This window comes from Fringilla coelebs, assembly GCF_963513975.1.
Source record: "Fringilla coelebs genome assembly, chromosome: 12".
Classification (NCBI taxonomy): domain Eukaryota; kingdom Metazoa; phylum Chordata; class Aves; order Passeriformes; family Fringillidae; genus Fringilla; species Fringilla coelebs.
In genome coordinates this window covers 11,749,581-11,766,726 of record NC_140038.1, presented here as the reverse complement: position 1 = coordinate 11,766,726, position 17,146 = coordinate 11,749,581, and the positions used below count along the sequence as shown (strand labels likewise).

At 38.7% G+C, this 17,146-nt stretch overlaps 1 protein-coding gene across 2 annotated transcripts in view; it reads right to left on the bottom strand.

The window, feature by feature from the left end:
* Positions 1–289: 289 nt before the first annotated feature.
* Positions 290–17,146, bottom strand: part of SLC12A1 (solute carrier family 12 member 1) — a gene marked incomplete at both ends in the record, with an annotated part of 42,939 nt that continues 26,082 nt past the window's right edge. For both annotated transcript variants that reach the window (XM_084213491.1, XM_084213492.1), the window contains 10 exons: positions 290–425; positions 1,159–1,226; positions 3,195–3,330; positions 5,476–5,562; positions 7,973–8,084; positions 8,318–8,449; positions 10,343–10,486; positions 12,679–12,761; positions 13,593–13,699; positions 15,512–15,652. In XM_084213491.1, the coding sequence (XP_084069617.1) occupies positions 290–425; positions 1,159–1,226; positions 3,195–3,330; positions 5,476–5,562; positions 7,973–8,084; positions 8,318–8,449; positions 10,343–10,486; positions 12,679–12,761; positions 13,593–13,699; positions 15,512–15,652 (1,146 nt within the window). The remainder of the gene's footprint in view (positions 426–1,158; positions 1,227–3,194; positions 3,331–5,475; positions 5,563–7,972; positions 8,085–8,317; positions 8,450–10,342; positions 10,487–12,678; positions 12,762–13,592; positions 13,700–15,511; positions 15,653–17,146) is intronic.

Genomic DNA, 17,146 nt, shown 5'->3' with positions numbered 1-17,146 from the left:
CAATACTTTTTATAAAATCAGAAGAATTTCTTCTTTGTGTGCTCAAAATATTTGCTGTCTCATATGACATATAGGTAGATTTTCCTTCTTTTGCCTGTACTGGAGTGTAACTCCAGCAGGGACCATTTTTTTTTTTCTTCTAATTCTTTGCTTTGGATTTTTGAAAAAAAACCTGTCAATTATGAAAGTTTTAGATTTGCATTAAACGAGTATGTCTTTGATGAACCATTGCCATTAAAAATGTAGCTGTTGGAATCAAGCAAGGCATATTCCAGGCACTGATGTTTTTCTAAGAATAGAAAGTCAGTACATTCTTGTGGTTGCCTCTGACCATTAAGACTGGAGGAAGGTTTTTGGAGAGAATTTCTAGCCAAGCCATGTACAGGTAATCAGACACTGCTCCTTTTCTTGCCACAGGGAGGCTCCTGTTTGGGCAGAGGGAGAAATAAAATTATCATTATGAAGGCAGGGGTAGCCCAGGCTTTTCATTAAATACTAAGCAGAAAACATCACTGTTCATATACAACTCTGATATAAGTACTCTAAAAGATTGTTTTCATATCATAAGGCCTTAATTTTCAAGCCCCTGCTCACCTGATTGTACTGGATATTAACTGCTTTTGATTGTAGCCTTAAGCTGGTAAAGACTATTTTTGGGGCTATAAAACTCACACATAGTATGTTCTTTTAAAAAGGCAACAGATGCACAGTTTTGCAGTCCATCAGTCTGTTTGCTGACTTGCAGTTACTATGAGATGGGAGTTTTAAAATATGGGTCAATTTGTGGTAAGCACTATATGACCACTCCTTTTTTTGAGACTGAATTAATAGAATTCTAGAGGTTTTTCTGTGCATCACAAGCACAAGCTAATTTATTGAAGCTGTGTACAAAAAAAATGTGTCTGTAAATGAAGATTCTGGAAAGGGTCTTTTTGGGTAATTTTATTGGTGACCTCCTTTCCTTTATACAATTGCTTCATCATCAGGAAAGATTCATACTCAGTGCAGTCCCAGAAAAGCATCAGTCCAGATGCAAGTCCTCCAGAAGGTACTTAAAAGATTACTTTTGTGCTCAGTGAATTAACACAAGGGTTTGTGTAGCTCCAGTCCAGAATCCCATTACACATTATTTTTAGAATCTAAAATGTTGCAACTCACAGGACAATGAGGTTGGCTGCTCTCGAGTGCTCCTGTAAGAGTTCATTCAGACGGACTTGGCGGTAACTCTGATTAAACACAACAGGAAAAGAAAAATATCAGTTAGGTCAGTGATCCTCAGCTCTGGTGTCTTAGGGACTTCTACACTCCCCTTGCCTGTAAGATTTTCTGCTGCTGCTTTGGCAGCACTGGAAACCAGGTCTGCTCTGAGGTCCAGAGTCTCAGCCATGGCAAAATTTGAGGCTAAGCCACACTTTTTGATTGGTGTAGTTATATTAGGGCTACTTTAATGGTTCACCTCTGTGTAAGGTTTCCTGGGGATAAGGATTATTTTTGTTCTGAACTTACTTTATGATTGAGCTCAAGCCCTCAATATTTTTATGGCTTAACCACAACTCACAGTGAACAAGAGACCAGGGCAGGTTTATGTAAGATACATCTATCTTAACTGATTTTTGTAAATTATTTTCTCTTTCCCTAGAGAAAGTAAAAAGCAGATTTTTCTCCATTCAGATCTTAAATCTTCCTTCTCTACAGAAATGTCACTGTTCTTGTACATGTTATATAGGTAAGAACCCTCAAAATGTAGCCAGCTGTTAGCTCATGAGAATCATCCTATAACATCACCCCTTAGCTGTGCTGCCAGGTTATCAGTTGAATTGTAACTATGTTCTAATGTCCTCTGAAAAATTCCCAGAACTGCCCTACTTCTGAAGAGAATGGACATGTCTTTGGAGATGTGTAAGCTGAACTTTTTGTTGCTGTTCTTGTTTTACAGAGTAATTTGGTATTTTCATATTGCTGACTCTCTTCAACTTTTGAGGAATTTTTCTGGTTCCTTAATTAGTGACCTAGACAAGACCAAGCCTAATCACGTATTTTTTTTCTGTTGTATCCTCATTAGTTCTGCATGCAAGTGTCTGTGATTATATTCCTGTTATCTTTTATACTGAAGTGTTTTAAGGGCTCTGACTTTCACTTTTTGATAATTTAAGGTGAGAATAATTCTAAGGTTTTCTGCCCATAGGCGACTGTATAACCTTATACTGATTATCAGCTCTGTGACGAGGGTAGCACAGTGAGCAGTCAGTCTGCTTCCCAGCTGCTGCAGTCAGTAGTGTAGTGTGTTATCTTAAATCATCATTGATTTCTGCTTATGTTAATATGGCAGGCTGTGACTTCTGGCAGCTCTGAGCTCAGAGTTGCAATCCTTGCTCTGTTGAGGAAGTTACCAGCACCATAAAGTGGAGATAACTAAACTCCCAATGTACTCAGGTTAATTCTACAGGAATCATAACTAAAATTGGTAGATTAATCCTCTGTGAGTTTCAGGAAAACTTGTCTCTTAAGGGTGAAGGAGTTTGCATCTTTTTGTCACTGGCTTGATGAATCCTGGTGGTTCACTGGTAAAAAGGTATTTTCCCAGCAAATGTGAAGAGCAGACTGGGCTGTAATTCACCCAGTGGATCAGCTAGCATCAGCCTTGAAGTTCCTCTGAGCTGCAGGAGAGCTTCTGCATGGTAGACTGGTTTAGTCTTCACTCTGCCATTGAGGTAAGAATTCATGCTCAACCCTGCCTTTGGAGAAATTTCTAGCTTAGTTGAAGTGTCTGGATTCAGTTCTAAATTGCCCAAAGTGGTGAATGTTTGGAACTGCACCCTTTAAGAGATTCAAGCTCCGAAACAGTGGAGCCATTTAATAAACCTCAGCAGACCCAATTAGCTCAGGCTCAGTGCAGTAACTGTGTGGCTTCTGGTTCAGAGGTGGTTTTCATCTGGCTGGCTTTGATGTGGGCAGAGCGTCTCATCAGCCTGGAAAATACTGTGTAAACATGCCAAGGTCTGAGAGCTCAATAATGCAATCATAACACACCTCCGCAGTGTTTACAATATAAATCCAATCTGTAAATATCAAATACAGGTTTGTACATGTCATGTTTTTAATGCCATACCTGTTATTTCACTTTTTTTACTAATCGCTTCAAACATCTGGAGGGTAAGAAAAGGTACATATGTTAAAAAGTAGGGAGGCTTTACCTTCTCCTTGAATGCTTCCAGCTCTGCATCTGTAATTTTCCATGGAGTCTCTCGCTTTAATTTCTCAGCAGTTGTCATATCTTTGCAGCTTTCATGGAGGCGATAGGGTTCAATCATCTCTTCAAAGAATTTCCAGCTGAAACAGGAATTACAAAGGAGGCCTTGCTGCAGGGTATGAACTCACTAACTTATTTCAGTCACTGTGTATGACGGGCCTCACTGATAATAATTATAGCTGAAAAACATGCAAAATCTTTAACTATTCTTTGCTACATTGTGCCCCAAGTTATATCTGTGCCACTTCTGTATGTTTGGGTTATTTGAGAATAATTAAAAGGTTATTTGAGGATAATTAAACACTGCATTTAGCAGAGAATTTTCTGCATTGTCCTGGTTCTAGCAAAAATACTGAAATGAGTTTTACAGTAACTGCAAACTGCAGTATGTTGGTTGCTAATATTAACAATGAATATGGGTCTCCTCATGGATATTGAACATTTTATTATTGTTTCAGCACTAGCTGGACCAGTGACCTCACTGGTATGGTTTTAATGCAATGGATAAACAGGTGATACAAATTGCCTATTACAAGGGGCTGAGGGAAACACTGTAGGTTTTTTTGCTGTAGGTGGACTCAGAATTGTGTTCAGATTTTCTCTCTGAATTTTCAGTTGTTTCTTGAACTTTTGAATGTTTTCATCTAGGGAGTCTTATTGCCCTTCAGTACTTCCTTGCTTGCCCACTGTTGAAAATTCACAGAGGCCTCAGGGAGTTTCTTTTGTATGGATGTGGGTGTATTTCTCTGAGCACTTGGTGCTGACAGGCCTTGTTGTGAAGTGAAGCAGACTGGGCACAGGCTGGCTTTGGCTTTGTATGGCCAGGAAGCCCAGAGATGGGTTAAAGGCTGTGGTATGCAGCATTTAGTGTTGCAGTTGCTAAGTTGTCAGTGTTTGTCAACATCCTCACTGTCTGTTTCAGTATGTAAAATAGTGTTAAGCCTCTTATTATTCATTAAATAGATGGAGTGCCAGCTGGAAGAGAGATACAATGGTCTGTCTAGCAAGTGTCTGGCATATAACTCACTTTTTTTCAGTTCAGATAGTGCTGATGCAGCAAATGTATGTGGCTCTTTATGTTGATGCCAGATATTAATTCTTTTTGATAGCTTTTATTTATATAAAATCAGTGCATTGTACTGGAGGAAAAACAAGACATATATTGCACAGTTCTTTATATGATTAAAAGATTTTACTTGAGAGATCAAGAGAGCATTAAAAGGGGACTTTAGGTATCTAGTTATAAAACCTCTATGTTCTTTAGTTGCATTTCTTCAGTCAAAATCTCCAATGGTCCATAGAAACTCTGGTGAGTCCTATATTGCTTTTGCAAAGTTTTGTGTGTGTAGAAATGGGACACAGAATGATGAAGAGCCTAACCTGGGATTGCACTCGAACCCAGAGGAAAGGCTTTGGTTGGAGTAAGGAATGGGATGGAAGAGAGTGCAGCAAGGGGGCACATTTTCAGAGGTGTTTTATGGCTAAGAGCAATACTGTGAATTGAATTTAGGATTCAGTTATCCCTTGAACAGCCTGCTATGTACCTTTTTCTACATAAGCAGAACAAATAGATGATTTCTATGGAGATATGCTTTAGAAAACAAGGACTTAAAGTTTTGGGTTGTTTTTTAAATTTAGCTAACACAGTTGGAGGTGGAGCTTTTTGAGCATTGTTTTACCAACTTCCTAACCTCTGCTTAAGAACATTAATTCTATAGCTAAGTTAATTTTTAAAACTATTAAGCCTTCATTATATCTGAGTGATAGGGGAACATTATAATGTTGACCTCATGGAAGAGAGGAAGTATGCTTGTGTTTGACCAGAAAAGTGTTATGAATTTATTGTAAAACCCAGAAGGCTGAGTTGACAGTGATGGCAAATTTACTGGAGAATTGTAACTGAATGGAGTCTATTGCAACCTAAATAAATATGAGAAGTCATCATAAAATGTCAAATTTAGTGGCTTATAAGTATGGTGTCTAATTAGTCTTTACAACATAAAGAAAAAGACTACACATGATTTTGACCCTTTAAGCTCTGCTTGTTAAAAGGTTGTTTTCTTTTTCCTGCTCTTGGTATGATTACAAAATTATTTACAATGAAGTAACAGTGTTATTGTTCTGTTGTGCTTTGGTTTTTTTTTCCCTTTTAATTTTCAACATAAAAGAAAAAAGCTCTAGATAAATGCTGGCTGCTAAATAGTGGATTTGGTAATGCTTCTTACCTCTCTTTGTTGGGCTTTATATTGATATCACAAATGATATTAATATCAGCAAATTTTATTCTGAATTTGCTTAGGAGTGAAGCCATCCTGAAAACAAAAGAGAGAATGTTTTATCGCTGTACTTTGGAGTGCCTTATATCAAAGTACACTTGTAAATGAGTTAGACAACTGCATTTTATATCTTATCTTTAACTATATGACAAATTACTTTAAATGCTTTAGTGTTGCAGTTTCTAATTGCAAAACTGGATTAATGTGATTGCTGTACCATAATTCATTTAACTGATGATTGATGAAAATCACAAAGTAAAAAGAAATTAGTAGCAGACAGAGGGCAGGGTGTTTACATTTTTGGGAAAACAATGGTACTTTAAGTATTCCCAAAGGCTTGATTTATAAAGGAAGAATAGTCAATTTACAGTAGGTCAAAATTCTCCAATACTCACAGAAGGCTTCTGCTACTCTGTTACTGTCAGAATGCAGTGGATGGAGTTTTACAATACTGGTAGTGCATGTGTTGGTCAAAATTTGGTCCAGAAGGTCCAATACTTAAAGAATATTCATCTTTTTCATTTATGAATTTATATTGATCTACTTGCATGTTGTCTTTATACATGTTCATAAAAAAATATTTGCTTTTCTGCCCTTCCTTGGCAGAAGGAATAGTTTATAGTTTTTTGTGTGTTTGTGTTGAGGATAGAGAAGTTTAATTAGGTTAGTTTTGCCCTTGTTTGAACCATGGTCAGGATCTTGTTGTTCTTTCCCATACCTCCTTCTCCCACCTCCTTTTTTTGTTTCTGTTTTTGGTATGTAAGGTTTGGATTTTGAAAAGGTCAGAGAGTTCCTAGGAGCAAACCATGGTAGAAATACATATTTGTTTATGACCTGAGAGTTTACTCTTTCTTTTAATGTATTTATATAAAAAGAACACACAGCTTGTATAAATCTTGATGTCCCTGGTGGCAATCCCTGTTTTGAACACGATAAAGAGCAAAATCTCAACTTCTGTGAAAAGGTTTTAATATTTGGGGAATTACATGCTAGTAAAAGTCCAGTTAAATTTGACTTCTGAATTCAAAATACATGGCTGAAATTGTACTTGGATGATTTAGTATTAGATCTGCCTAGAGGAATCACCCAGCCCAGATTTGTCTCTTTGAAGGCTTTTGCATGTGGCAGGTGGGCCATGTTTTGAGGAATGCTGGTGTTTAGGTAGCAATACAGACACGTAATATTTTCTTGGGGACAAGCTGGGTCTTTGCTAGTTGTCCTGATCATGCTGTTTACTCTGGCCTTTGTGGGACAAGCAGTGTATGCAGGTGTTAGAACTGCCTCTGTGGAAACTGCCATGTTTTGACAAATCCCATTTGCTGTCAAAACTTTCTACTTCCAGCAAAATTAGGTGACTAGAGGGTTCAGGTTCAGGAGCCTGTTTGCAGTTCTGAGCAGCCAAGACTGGGCAGACTCTGGAAGGGGGCAGAGAACACTTCCCAGCAGATCCTTGAACAGCTCTAGGGCTTTTTTAACCAATTATAAGGACAGTTTGTACAAACACTTGTGAATCTCTTCTCCAGAGGTACATTTACTTTAGAGTACTGTTTATAACTGTACTCTAAAGTAAATGTACCACAGTGGAATAAAGTTTGCTCTATGTGTTCCCTTTTGCTTTAAGGGAACATCCTGTGGCAGCTGCCTTTCCAAGGCACTGTGTTGTAATGCTAGTGAAGCTGGTGATTCTAACTCCTGTCCTTGCACCCCTCTCACTTGTTTGCCACTGGAGTTTTGGCTGGACGTGTTTTTAACTATTTACATGGTGCTTCTGCTCTTTGTTAAGAAGTCACTGACTTTCATACCAAACTGAGCTGCTTCCACTGGTGATGAAATGGCTGTGCCTGTAATGTGTGAAGTGCTTAGGAAGGAAAGGTCCTACATGCAGTGGTGATAAAAATAAATTTGTATTAATACCTTTCATTTGCTCAAAGGCAAATGATTATGAAATGATGATTATGAAATCTAGATTTTTTTTTAAAACTGAGTAAAATCAACTTGGCCTTAAAGTTGATTAACTTGCTCTTTAACTTCTTTCTATTTTACCACAGTTAATCACATTTATGTGAGTTATCTGTCTATGCTATTTGCATGTGAGAGCTTCATGTGCAATTTCACTTCCTGTTACCTGGACAATCTCATGTAAATCCCATAAAAGTAATTATATTCTCATTAAGAGTGCAGACTGCTCTTCTCAGAGAAGGGAATATGAGCTATTAATGGGAAAAAGTGCTGGATGTGAGTTTCCTTTGGTAATCACCATTTGCAGAGCCTTAAGGGCTATGCCATAAGCTTAACACCTTTCAATCAAGTACATTTTTTTTTCATGCTGCCCACAGTACAACAAACCAGTTGTGCTGAAAATTTCCCACCTTCCTGCTCTATATGCATTATATTCAGCATCAGTTCTAATTCTTTAAACAAGTGAGACAAATAAAGTTATATTTACACTAGTTTTTCTTCTTCAATCCTATTGACTTTTCCTCCAGTGAAGATCCTTAATTTACAATTCTTCCACTTCTTCCTGATAGTTAGAATGTAAGGAATTAGGATTGTTAGACCTGGAAGAGCACAGAAAATTGGAGGAATGTCAAATTAGTGCATTGTATGGTAAAAAATTCCATCTTTCACTTAAGCAGTGTTGGATGTAAGTTAATTTTAAAACATTTAATCCTGACAGAAAATTGATTATGTAAGCTTAATAAAAACCAGTTTTATGCAACTTCCCAAGTCTGTTTTTATATTTGGTAACAGAGGAATCTCTCTCTGTGTGATTCTTACTCAAATTCCTTACCTCCATCATCGAACAGCCACCAAATGTCAATTGTACCTTTTCCTTGCTTCTTTTTAAATTGAGTGCTGGCTTCTAGCAGCCTCTGATTGAATTCACCCACGTGCATTGACTGTATGGTGTTAATGGTGCTCTCTGTAATGAGAAAGAAAAAAATGTGGAAGGATATCTGATAAGTGAGGCAATAAGTAGCTTTAGGGAGCCAAATGGAGGGAAAGCTTCAGGAAAATGAACTGTTTCTGACATAATTTCTAGCCTTTAAATCTGAAAAAAAGGTACAGAGTAGATGCTTTGGACTTTTAATTTTCTCACACACACAAACCAAAGCTTGTATAACACATTGTCACTAGACTATAACATTTTGAAAAAGGTTACCTGATTATTTGTTCTCTGTCTCTTTTTAGTTAATGTAAAATTCACTGGGGCCTTAAAAAGCAACTGGGAAATATGTGATAGATTTTAGAAGTAAATGTGTCATTTTGCATCATTTACAAGCTTGGCTGTGTTGTAAAATACAGAGCTCCCTGAAAGGTACACTCAGTGTGGGTGCAATGAGCTGATGGGGTGCAGGGGCAGCTTAGGTGAAGCTGGAATTTAGGAAACACAAGCACATAAGGATGTTTCCCTATGCTGACATGGTCACTGATAATTGGAAACAAATTTTGGTTCTTGCTGTTTGCTTGGCTGGCTTGAAAAGGTACAGTCCTGAATCTGTACTAACAATGGCTTCTCTCATTCCACCTTTTGAGGCCTCTGGCTTTATTACTGCTTCTCTTTCAATGATTTGAAAGAGATGGTGTCAGAGCAGTATTCTAAGTGGAGCAAACAGGCTTCTTTAGAGGTTTTACTCTGATCTGCTAGGTTCTGAAAATGCTTTTTTGGTTTTCCTGTGTTTCTGGAGTATGTCCAAAGCAGTTAATGGCTTTCCTCTACCGTTCTAGCATCTCTGCTGGGACATGAAACGACTCTGGGGAGTATGAACATAAAAACAAAACAGGTGGGGCTATTTATTAACATAATCTATCTAATACAGAGAGTCACAATGTGTAATATGTATTTACTTTATGCATTTCTCAACTAAATCAAAAAGGGAAGTTGAAACAGGGAATTGTCATAAAAATATGTTCTACTGAAACAAAATCAACTGAAGCCTGCCAGCTGAAGAATAATGGCATTTTATGTTCCCAGTCTGTAGATCTTCCTGGCACCTGCAGGAGTTGCATGCACAGCCAGATGTAATTGTCTCTGCAGGTGCAAACTCTCAAAATACATGTCTGTGTACAAGCATGGCTTCAGGTGGGTCATTATCATTACAGACTAGCAGTTGTGAAATGAGACCTTAAATTGGGTCTGTATCATTTCACTATATCTGAAATGTAATATTGACTTCATCACCTACACATCAAGGCGTTAGTTATTTGACAGTATGCTGTGTATGTACTTTCAGTACTTTTTACCACCTTCACTTGTGCATTCTTATGAAATCGTGCTTAGACTATGGAGCAGTTGTGCTATTTTTACCTGTTTTTCAGCTGTGTATTGAGTTTGTGTGTGTGTATATTAAGTAATGTAAGAATGCTTGTTCCCTGCATATTGTGCATATGTTCCTGTTTTCTTTAGAGGAGGGGAAAAAAGCTTAAAAGCTTTTTTTCTGTTTAAAAGCTTAAAACACCCTATTAAAAAGACAAAAACAGCCCCAAAACCCCCTCAACCAACTTGTTCTGAATTCCTCAAGCTTTAATAACCATGTTCTGTTTTTGTCAAGTAGCAGTGAAGATAAGCTGAGCTGAGAGTTTGTCTAGCAAATGAGGGGAGATGGTTGTGCTGCAGACAGCCTGTCCTGTGAGCAGAGCATGTCACTGTGCTGCGTTACAGGGCTTGGCCACCATGGTTTGCACAAGGGAGGTTCTGTTCCAGGGGCTTCTGTGTGGCTCAGGAGTTTTTGGCTTGGAGTAAATTCCAGTTTGTATATTGGTAAAAGTGTGATGCATGGAAGGGTTGGGGATAAGTTGTCATTTTGGGACTTACCATTCTTTGTTTCGTGTTTTGAGATATTCAGTGTGCTGGCTTTTTTGAAGAATCCACAGATGCCTCTTTTTCCTTCTTCAAAATCATTTTCTTTAATGGTGGCTTCGAGTGCCAATCTCTCCTGCTCCAGTTTCTCTAATTCCTCTGTATATTAGAAAAAGTAAGAGAACTGGTAAGACATTGCTGCCTTTTAAATTAAATCCCTTACTGAGCTAATGGCAATGATGTAATTGGTGTTGTGATACTTTGTAGACAATGTAAAGCTCCTGGTATGAAAGTTTCTCTTAAGATGCTTTTTCTTTGCAAACCAGGAAGGGAGGGAAAAGTAAGCCAAATTTACCTCTGGAAGCCCTAGCTTGGGATGCCTGTGCCTACAGCACTGTGGTGTGCCAGGTGCTCTCAGGTTGTCTCTTCCAAATTCAATTCAGTATTATGACATTTTATAGTTACATGAGATATTATTTATTGAGTTATGTTTGTGGATGTTTAGTTGGTTTCTTTAGCCAAGAATTTGAAAAGACATAAGGAAAGCTGTTTTCCTACACTGAGGAAGCTGAGGTATTTAGTTCTAGCCTGTGGGTCTCTTTTCTTAGAACAAAGTCTCATGGTTTGTACTTTGAGATTCTCAGAAATACATATGGATCCTGAATATGCAGTCATTCTCCATGCAGAAATATTTTTCATGGTTTTTTTTTAAGCACTAGTTGCAAAGATGTAAGATATTGGCCAATCAGTTCTGTAAACTTAGTAATATAAAAGAACAATTTCATCTCAGCATTATTATGCTTTTGCTGAGAAAAAGGTACCATGTTATTGTGGAATATATTATGGTGAGGCACTAATTAATATGATTCAGGCATTTGCCTGCAGAAAAAGTATTTCATAAGGAAATCTTCTATTTGAGTAATAAATTAACTAAATGTGAGATAAGTTCATTTAAGACATTGTGTTAAAAAAGTGGAATAAACCCTTGTTAGACAGACATTTAGTTCTGTTAGCACTCTCAGTTGCCAACAGAAAGATTATACTTTCTTTTAGTTTTTAATCAATGACAGTCTCATACTTCTGATTATTAGACATGGTGATAGCTACAAACTTAATGGTTATTCAAAACTAAAATTTCAGTTTTTCTATTGAACAGAATGCTCTACCAAGTATAAGAGAACACAATGATCATTCTTTTCCACTACAATGACTCTGTATCTGCTTCAAAACATTTCTTTGTATTTGAGGATCCCCCCTTAATTTTCTTACTCCTTGTGTCACAACACTTGGAGAATATTTGCTCATTTGTAAGATTGCAGAGTTGTTTTCACTGTATTACAGGTGTTCCCATGACTGTATATTTTGAGCACTCAGTTTCTGACTCGAATCAGGCAGAGATAGGCAGATACCTCTCAGAAATCACCGAGGGTGAAGACAAGGTTGATTATTTTGGAATCTTTTCTGAGTCCCTGCAGTTTTGCCCCGTGGTCTCCAAGCACATCAAGCTGCCGGTGTGAGGGAGCGCTCATCTACCCTTGTTCCTTAAAGGAGTCTCTGGTGCCTTTGATTTCCTTGGGGGGTTCGCGCCTTACCCGATGCCGTGCTGGCGGCGGGCGGGCAGCAGGCGGCAGCAGAGAGCCGCGGGCCCGGCTCGGCCGCAGCGGGAGCGCCGGGCCTGGCCTGGCTCGGCCTGGCAGTTCCGGGGCAAACAGGGCCGGCGGGAGAGCTGCCCTGCCGGAACCTAGGGAGCCGTTCCGCCCTTGCCACCCCAAGGCATGTCTCCCGAAATGGTGGTGGCATGGCGGAAGGGTTGCCCTTTCCCCCTGGGATGTGCGCTGCTAACCTAAGGAAGAATGAACAGAAAGGGGGGAAAGGGAACTGATACTTCCTGCGGATTTCAGATTTTTGTAGGGGTGGGAACTCTGTGGGACTCAGTTGCACAGAGATGGTACCAAAAGTACAGCTTCCTATTTCCTGTCTGTCCCAGAGGTATCAGGTAGGCAGACAGGGCAGTTGTGCCATGAGCAGGACGGAAACATGCAGCAGGGTAACTGGTTGCTGTGGCACAGTATGATTATCTTGCTTTAGTCTGTGCCTGTGCTGGAACTGCTTTGGGAGTTGAGTTCTCTGGTGTGCAGAGCCCCTTATTGTGTGAGGCTTGGACTCCTGTCACTGCCAGTGATCAGCAAGGATTTCAGGCGGGATTTAAACTGCACAAGCAAGGATGAACTGTGGAAGCTGTGCATGTAGGAACTATTCTAGAAAGCAGATGGTGACTTCTGAGTGTCAGAGTCTCCCTTATGCTATGCATCCAACCAGCAGAGCTATTCAGCTGTCGAATCACTACATACCTTGAACCTGAAGGACCTGTGATATATCAAATCCTTGGCTAATTCTGATGATAATTACACCAAGCTCAAAATCAAAGGCATCACTGGAAGGAAAGAAAAGGAAGAGTAAACATGGTTTTACATTGTGCATGTTGATGAGGAAAGCTATTTTGAAAAGATGCTGGAAGTGTTCACAGAGAGGACAGACTAGGTAAAATTGCAGAAGGAATTGTCCCAGATAAATTTGTAGTACTCCTCTTCCCTCATTTAAAAAGAGGTTTGATTGGGCATGGGAACAGATCAGCTATTCCTGAAATGGGTCTTTCAGACTGCGCTTTTCTAGGAACTAGGTTGCTATAGGGTATTTTTTTCCCCTTCTCTGAGGAAATAACAAAGCCAAGGTGGGTTTTGTTGCTCTGTAATTTGTTTCAGCTTTACAAGTGAATTTTGAGCAAGCATCTATGAGAAGCCTGTTCTAAAATGACTGTTTCCCAGCTAAATCCCAACCCACAGAGCTGCTGAGCCTTAGGCACACATGAGATTTGAGGCAAAGCTCTTCTTCTGTCTCTTAGGCTTAAAAGAAGAATTCCATGATGTTCTCTTATTCCCCTAGTATGTACATTAGCATTGTTTTTCTCTGAGCTCCTGGCCACTAAAAATGGAAAAATACAGTTCTGCAAAAGCACTGCTGACAGCAATGCAGCTTCTTTAGCATTGTCAAGCCACATCAGCTCTGATGGTGCCAGGTGTTTGCTAAGCAGATCCTACAAGGTGTGGGAAGCCAGTGAGTCTTTTTTGGTGGACCATAACTTCAGCCTCAGAGCCCAGGTTTGTACCTATGTCCTTGCATTGTTTCTAGACATGAAATTCTCTATGGAAATGCTACATTTATCTAGACTAAGAGGAGTGAAAAAGGAGGTACTGAGCTGACTTACTGTATAATGCCCACATAGTTCTCAACTTGAGTGGCAGGTGCACTTCTCCAGTCCTTCTTAAATCCAATCACCAGCGTGTTTGGTTTCATTCTACCCAAGCCTGAAGCCTGCCAATATTAAAACACTGCTTGAGAGAGGTACACATACATGCTTTCACTGTAAATGGAAAGTAATGGCAAAAGATAACTGAAGTAATGTTCTGGAGACACAACTAGATTGCATTTCATGAATGCCCTTCATGCTCATACCCATGCAGAAAGCAGAAAGATTAGCTTTAAATCATTCCAACTAGAAATTATTTTAGATGACAGAAGTGTAGTTTTGCTAAATTAGCATTCATTTGCATTTCTTCTGACATGCTCTCATTAAAATGGTTCAATAACTTGGAATCAAGCGGGAGTTCAAGAACTGTTTGTATTTTCATTCTGATATAATGTCATAAAGCTTTTATCAGCTTTGGAATACTCAGTAGATGAAGTGGGTCTGTAGTTTCTTAAAACATCTCAGATACACAGAGAAGGCATAGGCTCCTAAGAATATTTTTTTGCCTTGAATTTGGAAACTGTTGTTGTTTCATTTGATATGTTCTTTTCAAAAGATGATCCAAAATCAGCTGAGCATGCTTTGTAGATAAAATTATGGTTTATAAACAGGAAAAAGAAATGGTTTGGCAAGATGTTAGTTTGCCTTCAAAAGTGGTTCTGGGTGTTGAAACCTGGACAAGTAAGGGAAGTCAGATCTAGGTTCAGCTAGCCTAGTGTTTATAGAAATCTAAATATTCAGTGTGTTGGAAACCTGTGGAGACGCACAAAACACCAGCTTCTCCAGTCGTTACACTTGCCAACATTTTGCTACTAGCAACAGAAAATAGGTAAAAACTCTTGGAACCTTGGTGGGTTTTTTGAGGAGCACAGTTTATGTTGAAATCAGCAATTGTTGCCAATTTCCTTAGGTTGCAATAATGATGATATGGTTATCCTTCTGTTTGCTGGAAGGGAATGATTTGGGGTCCAGTAGTTGACTCTGTCAATAGTGCTTATGTAGTAATGGAAAGGAAGAGATCATCAGACTGTAGCAGTTCTCAAAACCATCAGAAAGATCTCCTGCTGAGACAATATATAAGCCCAAGATGAAGTGCCTTTGTGAGGCTTTTACAGAACAAAGGGATCTTTATTAATAGCATTTTATCTCGCTCAATTGTACTGTCCATTCAGCAAGTGTACAAAGAGCCCTGGTAGGACACCAGTGGGTGACTTACCCAGAGTATTTTAGTTGGCTCCCTACTGTCTCAGTTGGCACTGTTGTTTTTTCAGCAGTGTGTTGTGTTAAAATCATATGAATTTTCTTTATATTTTGCCTCAGTATCTATATGTTTAAATATTCATATATGTGAGAGGGGAAAGGAGATGGGAAAATGAAAACAAACAGTGTCTCTGTGCCTTCATTATGGCCATTTTAAATGGACTGTTGGAATTATGTCCTGTATTCTTAGAGTAATAGAAAAATATTGCAGACTTTTATTTAAATGACCTTCTCACTATTTGCAGAAAATGTATATTACACATTTTCAGTTTTCATTTATTGCCAAAACATTCTCAGATATTTAATATGCTGTGTACTACCAAACAATAGAATTGATTTGAAGTGTATCAAGTGTCAGCTGCATAGACATTGATATGTTGCCCTGTAGAAGCTTCTCTTTTTTCATAATAGTGCCTTGTATGCCTTGTCTCATCATTCCATAGCCCAGAATTAGATCTTTATGAAATAATCTGTTATGTAATATACGTGTAGCCCCTTTCTGTCTATAACATTACCCGTATATTTGTAGAGCTTCTTCACAAGCGATTAGTAATGTCTCACATAAAGGGATGCTTTGATGTACACTCTCCTGTGTGTTCTGTAAACAAAAAGCTTACTTGAAGTAGACTTTTGACTCCATCTCTGAAGCTGTCAGCTGCCACTGCTGCATAAAAGGCTTTTCTTTTGTTCTTTGTGAGCCAAGCCTGCTTTTTTTCCATGCCACTGTTCATCTCCTTAACACACAGCTTGCGTGGTCCCTGCATGAGACAGTATAATATTATTTTGAAGGCTTTGTATTGTACATCACACAGTGATTTTGAAGGAGTTACCTACTCTGCTGTGGGAGCAAATGGAGAGAGTCAGAAAAATGCCTTTCCAAAAAGGGTCCACAGAGATTCAGGCCTTTGAAATTATCTGTGCTGCAAACATTATTCACATTCTGTCTGAGAAGGCTGAGACTGTTAATGCTACTTAAATGCAGTGATTCTGACAGAGGAAGGAGTACTGTGGATTGTAACATCTTACAAAAACATCTAAGGTATGATAAAGCATCTCAGAGTGAATAAAGTCCCTCCCTGGCTTGACTATGTAAAAGTGTCTCAGCAGATCTAAATACACATGGTTAAGTTCTTGTCTACTGACATAAGAGAAAAGAGTTGATGCAATGCAATTAAAGATGCAAATGCCTTTGTTGCCAGTTTTCTTTCAGTAGTCATATGGTAATTTAATGGGGAAAAAAATCCATGTGCATATCCAAGTCACAAAACATCGATATAAATTAAGAAGGATTTGATGCTGGATGTATGAAGAGCTGGGAATAATAACTTGAACAATAAGCTTGAAGTTTCATTGTGAGTAAGGAGGGGAAATAAACAAGTTTTGCCCTTCTTCCCTGTCTCTCTAAGGAAAGCACCTGAAGGTGGTTTTGTAACTGGCTTGCACAATATGTTTCTGCTGGCCAAGGGCCAGACCCACCTCTCTCCCAGGTGCCTGTCTGTGTCCTCCCCTGCTCCTTCTCCTTTGCACCTGTGGAATGTTTGTGCGACTGTACAAGGAGTCCAGTGAATTTGCAGACTGAGGACTAACCCTGAAAAAGTATTTTACATGAAGGCAGGGAGTTAAAGCAGAAAGAGTCCCTTTTACTCGAAGCTTAGACTGCTTAAGCCAACATGCAGCCATAGCCTCAGAGACAAATAATCTTGAAATCATCTTTATGTTCTGTTGTGATCTTTATTTTGTCCATTTCTGAGCTATGTATCACCATGTTCCTGGAAAGTTTCTTGCTGGCTTTTGGAAGAAAAGAATGGAAGATGTTCTCTCTGGCTTGGTGTTTCAAAACTCTATGCATTGCTAACAGCATGTCAGCTTTTGAGGCAGAATGTGCTGGGTGTTACATTTATGGCTGAATCGTCTTGCTGCATTTGTTGTGATATTTATTGCAGGCTGCTCTTCAATGTGATTGTGAATTTTATCATCTGTTTTCTACCACAATTTTGCAATTCATAAAGGTTCATTTTGTCACACTTTTATTACCAAGAAAATTAAATTTCACTTAAGTTGCTGAAGAAATAATTAGAAAGCCCCCCTAAACAATTACAAAGCTTATACTAACAAAATGGTCTTTGGGGTTTTTTGTATCGACAGGAATGAAATCTCAGTTCTCCACAGAAAGTACTAATATTAGAGAAATGTGCCTAAGAATTCAGAAAATTTGCTGAAACTTAACTTTGGGAAGCTGCATAGTCTCAGGA